At 47.4% G+C, this 8,961-nt stretch overlaps 1 protein-coding gene across 1 annotated transcript in view; it reads right to left on the bottom strand.

The window, feature by feature from the left end:
* Positions 1-6,439: 6,439 nt before the first annotated feature.
* The window catches only part of SMARCC1 (SWI/SNF related BAF chromatin remodeling complex subunit C1), a 204,525-nt gene continuing 202,003 nt past the window's right edge, over positions 6,440-8,961 (bottom strand). The window contains exon 28 of the mRNA XM_074403944.1: positions 6,440-8,861. Coding sequence (XP_074260045.1) covers positions 8,764-8,861 — 98 coding nt within the window. The 3' untranslated portion in view covers positions 6,440-8,763. The remainder of the gene's footprint in view (positions 8,862-8,961) is intronic.

Genomic DNA, 8,961 nt, shown 5'->3' with positions numbered 1-8,961 from the left:
GGAGACACACAGACGGGGAGCGCAGGGCAGGCGCACGGCGCGGCGCGCGGCGTTAGGCGACAGGTGCACCGGCGGGAGACCTGAGGGGTGGGGCCACGGTCCAGTTCCCGGTGAACAGGCGGGGGGCCCCGACCCGGAGGAACCCACCCGCCACGCGGCGAGCACGGAGGCGGGGACGTCGCGGGCCCGGATACCCGCAGGGTCGGGGCGGGGCTCGGAAGAGCGGCAGGGGGCGGAAGCACGAGCCCCCACTGTGGAAACGAGCCAGGCCCGGGGCGCACTGAGCCTCTCGGATTTCTGCACCAACCCCCTGTTCCGGGCGGGAAGGCTCTCGGGGAGGTCTCCGGGTCTCCATGAGGGAGGGGCGGGCGTTGGCAGAGGCTGGCAAGGGGGCGAAGCCGACGGCCCAGGCTCTAATCGGATCAGACCTAATCCGTTCGCAGCCAAAGCCACTAGCCCAGATCTCGCACAGCCAGGCCCGCCAGAACGCATCCCAGGAGCAACGGGTGAGACCCTCCTTGGGTCTGCGGCTACCTCGCCTTCCTTCTAGCCATCTCTGGGCAGCCTGGGGAGCGGCCTTTAATCCTGGTCCCTCCTCCGGGATACGTTGTCCCCCAGACGTCTCAGACCACCGAAACTCAGGTTCCTGGGTAGACCAGGGGGACTAGATCCCCAGCCAGGCACACACGGACACCAGGCTTTAGAGTGATCTGTGGGGCCCATTCACAGCTTTAGGGCTGATAGGGCAACCCAGGACCACTCACTAGGGAGTCGGCTTTGTCGGAAGGAGGAACTGCAACCTAGTCACCTGGTTTATTCCCCCAAACCGACTGTCTACCCCTTAATATGTTACCCACCCAAATGACAGTTCAGGGTATCAACCCAAGGAGATAGGGCAACTCCAGTATTTAAGAGATGGTCCCATTTCTGTCCCAGAGGACCAAATAAGTGACCAAGATGGAGATTCCATCTCCTAATCTTTCTTATACATGTCTCTAGATGGAGTTGCCTTGGTTCAAAACCCGTTTCTCAGCAGAACTATGGCTGCAGCCTATTCGCCTGCCCTAGTAGCATCTCTACCTCTCCTGCCTGGCAAACTCCCCTTCACGCCAAAAAAGCTCAGTTCTTCTCACCTTTCCTTCTATGAAACCCCCTCAGCAGTTATGCTGATGCTCATCATCTCATCTTGTCTACACTTGAATGCACAGGGCTGGTAACAGGGAGGCTCCATATTAGGCATAAGTGAACGAATGGCAACAACCCACACCCACCCCAGAACTGTGGTCTGGAGCTCCTTGCAAAAGGGGTAAGGCTCTTTCTTTCATAGTTTCATGCTGCCTCCGGGAACAAAGTAAAACATGTTTGAAATAATTTGCACTCACCTGTTGGTCACAGAAGAAGCAACACACCCTGAACTGCCTTCAACCCCATCTCTGCTTCCCTTGTGTGCAAATTAACTCCTGTCACCATTTACTGTATGTAGACTCTCTGTGTTCCTCTGCTTCTGGTTCCTCAACTCCAGTTGTGGTTGTTAGAGAGGCTGTGCCTACCTCCTCACTGCCTTCCTGAGGCTGGTCTGTGTGGGAAGGCCTCACGGATGTATTCCATGATGTCTGGGGCACGGCAACCACTCACGTTTTCAACAAGGTTTGATGAGGGAAGTTTTCCCACTCTTTGTTAAAGCTCTACCTGCCCCAGTTTGTATTTATCACTTTAAATATGTTTTGTTAACTATTTAAATTTCTTCTTCTTCCCTTTCCTGGAGATGAAGTCTGCTTACCACTTCCTTCAATCTGGATTTTTTTTTTTTTTTCTTTGAGACGGAATTTCCCTCTTGTTGGCCAGGCTGGAGTGCAATGGTGCGATCTTGGCTCACTGCAACTTTGGCCTCCGGGGTTCAAGCAATTCTCCTGCCTCAGCCGCCCGAGTAGCTGGCATTACAGGCATGCACCACCACACCTGGCTAATTGTTATTTTAATGTAGAGATGGGGTTTCACTATGTTGGTTAGGCTGGTCTTGAACTCCCGACCTCATATGATCCGCCCGCCTATGCCTCCTAAAGTGCTGGGATTACAGGCGTGAGTCACTGCGTCCAGCCCAATTTGGGATTTTAAATCGTTGCCACTCAGTTTCATTTTGATCTTCCCTAGCAGATCTTACCAGTAGTTTGAGAACTGAGCACAGCACACTTGGTTGGGTAACACCTCCACAAGATGAATGGGAAAGTTCAGTCACTGGAATGTGATGGGAAGGGCAGGATTCAGTATCAATGTGACCTTGAGAGATTTAGCAACCTTTCATATCTGAAAGTTCTTGGTAACCAGAGCGTCAAAGTAATACTTCTTCTGAGCACAAGACTGGTAGGGTAGAGATAGAAGATGTAGGAACAAGAGAGTGAAAGAAAGGGAAACTGACATCCCTAGGGCTTATACTCATGTCCTCATAATCATGTCTCCTGCATCTGGGCATCAGGGATGTTTTGTATGGCAACAGCTTCTTCATGCCTCTGAAGTACTTACTGGGTTTGCAGCCTGCTTCTGGAGCTCGGGTAGTCTCAAGGTTCATTGTCATGATTGCAGGCAGCCTCCCTCTGCATGAAAAGCCCTGGCTTGACCAGGGAGCTGTAGTCCAGTGCAGGAACACACCAGTTGCCATGGCTGGGGGCACAGCTATGTGGACTAGAAGTTCCTGGCTTCTAGTCCTCAGTATTAACCTCTAACATTGATATGGTTTGGAAGTTTTATTCCCTCCAAATCTCATGCCGAAATGTGACATCCAGTATTGGAGGTGAAGGTGTTTGGGTCATGGGGGTGGACTTCTCATGAATGGCTTGGTCCTGGAGGTAAGAGTTCTGTTTTATGGGTTCATGTGAGATCTGGTTGTTAATAAGCCTGGCACCTCCTCTCTCTCACTCCTGCTGTCACCATGTGATGCTGGCTCACCTTTGTCTTCTGTCATGATTGTAAATTTCCTGAGGCCCTGACTGGAAGCAGATGCTGGCACTATGTTGTGTACAGCCTGCAGAACAGTTAGCCAAATACACTTTTCCTTATAAGTTACCCAATCTCAGGTATTCTTTTATAGCAGCACAAACAGGCTAACACAAACATATTACTGAGTTTTTAGTTTTCCTTGTGCTAATTTGCCTTATTCTCCACAATCACACTGCAAATATCTTCTGTCTTATTTTACACATCTGCAAACTGAGGGAATTAGCAGCATTGTCCAAGATTACGCTAATGAAGTGGTAAGGACAGGATATGAACTAAGACCCTGATTCCAAACCCTTTCGTTTTGATATGGAGGCTTTTCATTCCTGCTTGAGAAGAGTAATCAGGACACAGAGGTAGACTATCAATTGGCAGAACAGGCTCCCTCCTCCCTTCCCCAACTCTCCCACCTTCACTTAGCCATTTAAGATCTCTTAGCAGGGAACACAGTAACAAGACCAGACTCCTGGTTCTAGGCTGCATGGCAGTCTTGCTCTGTGGCTATTTTAGGTGATGGGCTGCTGGTGACCATCCCCAGTAAGGGAAGGGCTAAGAGGTAGGGGTCTGGGTTCTTTGTGCTGACTACCACCTCTGCACTGCAGAAACTATGGAATCTCAGTTGAGCAAGTGCTCTCATCTAAGGACATCACAAACTGAAAGTGGTAATCTTGTTCAGGCAATGGGTCTACAAGCAGACTGGAAAGGCCTCTTAAATTTCATTAAAGCCAAACCAGTTGGGAGAAAGCCACATAGCACAAGCAAGCACAGGGCCTCACCATGTGGAGCAACTAAGTTTTTGTTTTTGTTTTGTTTTCAGATGGAGTTTCACTCTTGTTCCCCAGGTTGGAGTGCAATGGTGTGATCGCCCACTGTAACCTCCACCTCCCAGGTTCAAGTGATTGTCCTGCCTCAGCCTCCCAAGTAGCTGGGATTACAGGCATGTGCCACCATGCTCAGCTAATTTTGTATTTTTAGCAGACGGGATTTCACCATGTTGCTCAGGCTGGTCTCGAACTCCTGACCTCAGGTGGTCTGCCTGCCTTAGCCTCCCAAAGTGCTGAGATTACAGGCATAAGCCACTGTGCCCACTAAGCAACTAAGTTTGTCTGCTCAAGAGACCTGCAGCCTCAGCAGGTGACCTAAGCACTTCTTGGGCACCCTGTAGCTACTGTGGAATAAGCTGACTGTAAACATGAATGCCACAGGAAACCCATCCATGTCTGAACCAAACCAGACACATCAATCAGCCTGTCGGTTTGGTTGGATCTACCTTCTGTCACCTGTTCAGTTCTGAAACTGTTAGGGAGGATCAGTAAAAATGCAAAATTAAGCTGGGTGGGATGGCTCTCGCTTATAATCCCAGCACTTTGGGAAACAAAGGTGGGAGGATCATTTGAGTCCAGGAAGTTAAGGCTGCAGTGAGCTAGCTACGATTGTGCCATGGTACTTGAGCCTGGGTGAAAGAGCAGAAGCCCATCTCTAAAAATATAAACTATTGCCGGGCTCGGTGGCTCAAGCCTGTAATCCCAGCACTTTGGGAGGCCGAGGCGGGTGGATCACGAGGTCAAGAGATCAAGACCATCCTGGTCAACATGGTGAAACCCTGTCTCTACTAAAAATAAAAAAATTAGCTGGGCATGGTGGCGCGTGTCTGTAATCCCAGCTACTCAGGAGGCTGAGGCAGGAGAATTGCCTGAACCCAGGAGGCGGAGGTTGCGGTGAGCCGAGATGGCGCCATTGCACTCCAGCCTTGGTAACAAGAGCGAAACTCCGTCTCAAAACAAAAAGCAAAAAACTATTTTAAAAAAAAATTTTGTCTTGCCAGACGTCTACATTAAAGGTTTTTTGTTTTGGCCGGGTGCGGTGGCTCAAGCCTGTAATCTCAGCACTTTGGGAGGCCGAGGCGGGTGGATCACAAGGTCAAGAGATCGAGACCATCCTGGTCAATGTGGTGAAACCCCATCTCTACTAAAAATACAAAACATTCGCTGGGCATGGTGGCGTGTGCCTGTAATCCCAGCTACTCAGGAGGTTGAGGCAGGAGAATTGCCTGAACCCAGGAGGCGGAGGTTGCGGTGAGCCGAGATGGCGCCATTGCACTCCAGCCTGGGTAATAAGAGTGAAATTCCGTCTCCAAAAAAAAAAAAAAAAAGTTTTTTTTGTTTTATAAACTAGTAGTTTTTAAAATTTTTTTGAGATGGAGTCTCACCTTGTTGCCCAGGCTGGAGTGCTGTGGTGCGATCTCAGCTCACTGCAACCTCCCCCTCCCAAGTAGCTGGGACTACAGGTGCACCCCACCACACCAGGCTGGTCTCAAACTCCCGACCTCAGATGATCTGCCCAATCTTAGCCTCCCAAAGTGCAAGTGCTGGGATTACACGTGTGAGCCACCACGCCTGGCCTAAGGCACTATTCTTTTCTTTTTCTTTTCTTAAGACAGAGTTTCGCTCTTGTTGCCCAGGCTGGAATGCAATGGTGCCATCCACCTCACTAACCTCCGCCTCCCAGGTTTAAGCAATCCTCCTGCCTCAGCCTCGAGTAACTGGATTACAGGCATGCACCACCACACCTAGCTATTTTGTATTTTTAGTACATACTGGATTTCTCCACATTTGTCAGGCTAGTCTTAAAACTCCTGACCCCGTGATCCACCAGCCTCAAGCTCCCAAAGTGCTGGGATTACAGGCATGAGCTACCATGCCTGGCCTTAAAGTACTATTCTTAATTCAAAGTGGGAAATTACTCCATAGGAAGGACCCAAGAAACCTACGGAAGACTGGTTGATCATCATGTTCACCAATACTCGAAAAATAATTCGCACTGAAGCTCATAAACCAGTCTTTAGTTTGGATAAAGGATTAACCTCCCCCATCACCCTCGAGAAAGCACAGGAATCTGGTGAGATCCAGCTGGCTTTGGCTCTCTTCATTAGAGGCACATTTTTGTGAAAAGCCAGCATTCATCTCATGGCAGACACAGAATCCTCTTCTTTTGCTTCACTGGATTTATAAAAGCATCTTGAAAACAATCACTTCTTTTTTCTGCACAGGGTTTATATCTGTGAGTACCTCAAAGCTGTCCTTAGAGTAAGTCAAGGTTCACAGACTCTTCTACCCTCAAGGCCTGCCTCCAACTTGGGACTGTTCAAACTGCATCCTGACAAACATTATCCCATTCACTAAGCAAAACTATTTCTCACCTGGAGGTGGTGCCAAGACATTGGCCATCCTTTTTGGAGAACTTCCACCCATTTTCACCTAGACCATGCAAGTAAACAGTGGGTGAGGTACCCTCAAAATGTATGTTCCTTACGAATCATGAGGGTGGGCAGTCAGGAAGGAAGCCAGCCCAAGTCACAGAATTTTAACAGCTAACCAAACCATGACCAGGTGGGGCAAATGTTTAGGTTCTTCATAGGATATAATATATGAAGAAACTGGTGTATGAATGTAGAGAATTGGACTAGAATCCAGAAATGGTGTTCCATTTATTAACTGAAAAAGAGGGAGATTAGGTCTTCTTCATTCATTTTTCTCCAATCTCCCTCCCCTCATTTTTTTCCAAAATAACACACTGAGAAACATGTTTGTACAAAAACCACATATTATTCCCCCCCTCACAAATTCAGGTGGCTGAATTACAGGAATAAAACCAGATCAAAGACATGAAAAGAAAAAGCCACCACTTATACTGAAACATAACAGTGTTAAGAATTCAGGTATTCTGTAGAATTATTACCATAGTAAAAATATTTCCACCTGGATCTTTTAAATTTGAAAGTGATCACATTAAAGACCTGAGGTTAAAAGGGACCACAGTATGAACCAGAATTCCATTTTCCTTCTAGGACTCCAGGGGAACAGTTAAGTATTTAGAATGAGTTTCCTTTGGGAAAGACTGTCGCGAAGTAGGGAAAACCCTGGCCCATTGTCAAAAGGCACTGGGGTCTTTCTGGAGCCAAATGCATTGGAACTAAATTCCAATTAGGAATAAACTCATTCCCATTTCCACTCCCAAGAGTCCAGAACAAAAACAAAAGGACCAAGGTCTCCTCAGTTCCAGTATTCCAGTACTTTGATGGTGACCAGGGCTACCTGGTTAGAGGCAAACCTGAGGGTTTGAAAGGCAAATCTCAATTGTGGTTTTATTTTTTTGCTTTCTGATATGAAGGTAAAGAAGTTCTAAAGTGTTTTAAAGACACCTCCCTATACCCTTTCATATGTAAAGCTTTAGAAAATATATAGAAAAAGATATCGAAAAGATGTCCGCATTCTAAATAATCAAACTGCCACTTGAGAATGTGAAGTGAGAAAGCCAGGTGCCTTGGAAACTAAGCTCTACCAAAAACACCCTTTCCCCACACATGGATGGACAGAAGGGAGGGAAGAGTAAGAGGAGAAAACCAGGAACTCTCAAGTCACTTATCAGCAGGGGTAAATATGGGCTCAAATTAAGGCATTTTTGTGGCTTGTCCTCTGGAATGGCATTTCACCCTCCCAGCCTGAGCACCCCAGACCTCAAAGCATGATGCTCTGACTGCCAAGGGGGTTCCTTGTTACCCTCAGCATCTCTTTGAAAACCCTGTGATAGATGGAATGTGAGATCCCAGAAAAGAAGGGAGAAGGTATAAGAAGCTGATATCCTGCTTCACTTTTCTCATTCCATCTTAACCTTAAAAAGTACCGGTTCACGAAATTCCACTCCCTGGCTACTGTAATAAGAGGTAGTTTGGGGACTCGTACCCCCCAGCCATCCTAACCAAGCTTCATAAGCTAAAATATTTAGCACTATCTACTTTTTTTTTTTTTCTTTCTTTCACGGGTTTTTTTTAAGAGGGAGAAAAAAATGCACACAAAGCAGTGAATAGTAGGCTAGATTAATTGGGGGGCGGGGGGCATTACCCTAGACTCCTAACTTTCCAGGCTAGTTGAAGAAACTAAGGACTGCCTCCCAATATTCCAATTCTCAAAGCTCACACTGCTCTCAGAAAAACAAAACACTCATCCTCAATCCAACGAATCATCTGCATAGAAAACCAGAGCCAGCGGTCCTGGGGAAGGAGTGGATGTTTGTACTCTCCTCTAGCACATACCAGTTCAGTGGTATGTTCTGCCACGCAGTGTGGAGGCCCTCAGAGGCCTCACTAGGGAATAAAATCACTGAGGTTCTCCTTCCACATCTCTTTTAATGTACACGCATTTGTGTGTGGCAAAAGTCTCAAACTTCACCATCAGCACCATTCTTAGCTCAGAAAAGCAGAAATAAGGTCACTTATAATGCCTTAAGGTTTGTCTCCTGTGGCTATCCCCCTTTTGCCCATCACTATTTTTTGGTTCCTATTAACTTAGGATGCTCTCCTTTAAAACAATAATAAGATAAAAACATAATGATTATACAGCATTATTCAAAGAAGCTTAAGACAAAGCAAAAAACTGAAAGAGAGCAAAAATGATAAAGACATAGCATGCTAAAATTGACAGGACCTGCAGAGAAACTGTCAGCATATCCCCACACAGGACAGGGGAGGTGCAGGTATTTTAAGGATGACCAGGGCACACTGTCACCACAGGTTTCCCCTTGAATGTTGGCTGAGGACCCAACACAAAAAGTGTCAAAGAGAGGGGTGGTAAGAGGAGTCGGGAGGCACAGGACACATGTTTGGAGCTGTGAGAAGAAAAATCCTGAAAGAAACCCAAGAAAGTTGAGGAACACAAGTCTTGTCCCCACTCCAGCTCATGGTGTTGGGCATGGATATTCCCTGCATCTTCCAGGCTAAGGAGCAGCTGAGGCTGGCGGGCCTGGAGCAGGAGGAGGAGGAATCCCATCTGCAGGTGGTGGTGGTGGCGGCTGCTGCTGTGGTGGAGGGGGATCTGCAAACACATCCAAGAGTAACTTGTTATTGCTAAAAATACAAGGGACTTGGGAAAGAGCCTATTCAGTGAAAAAACGACACAGAAGTCATTTTGTTAG

This window comes from Saimiri boliviensis, chromosome 8 (assembly GCF_048565385.1).
Source record: "Saimiri boliviensis isolate mSaiBol1 chromosome 8, mSaiBol1.pri, whole genome shotgun sequence".
NCBI lineage: Eukaryota > Metazoa > Chordata > Mammalia > Primates > Cebidae > Saimiri > Saimiri boliviensis.
The sequence above is the reverse complement of the archived record's forward strand: the minus strand, read 5'-3'. Positions and strand labels throughout refer to the sequence as shown.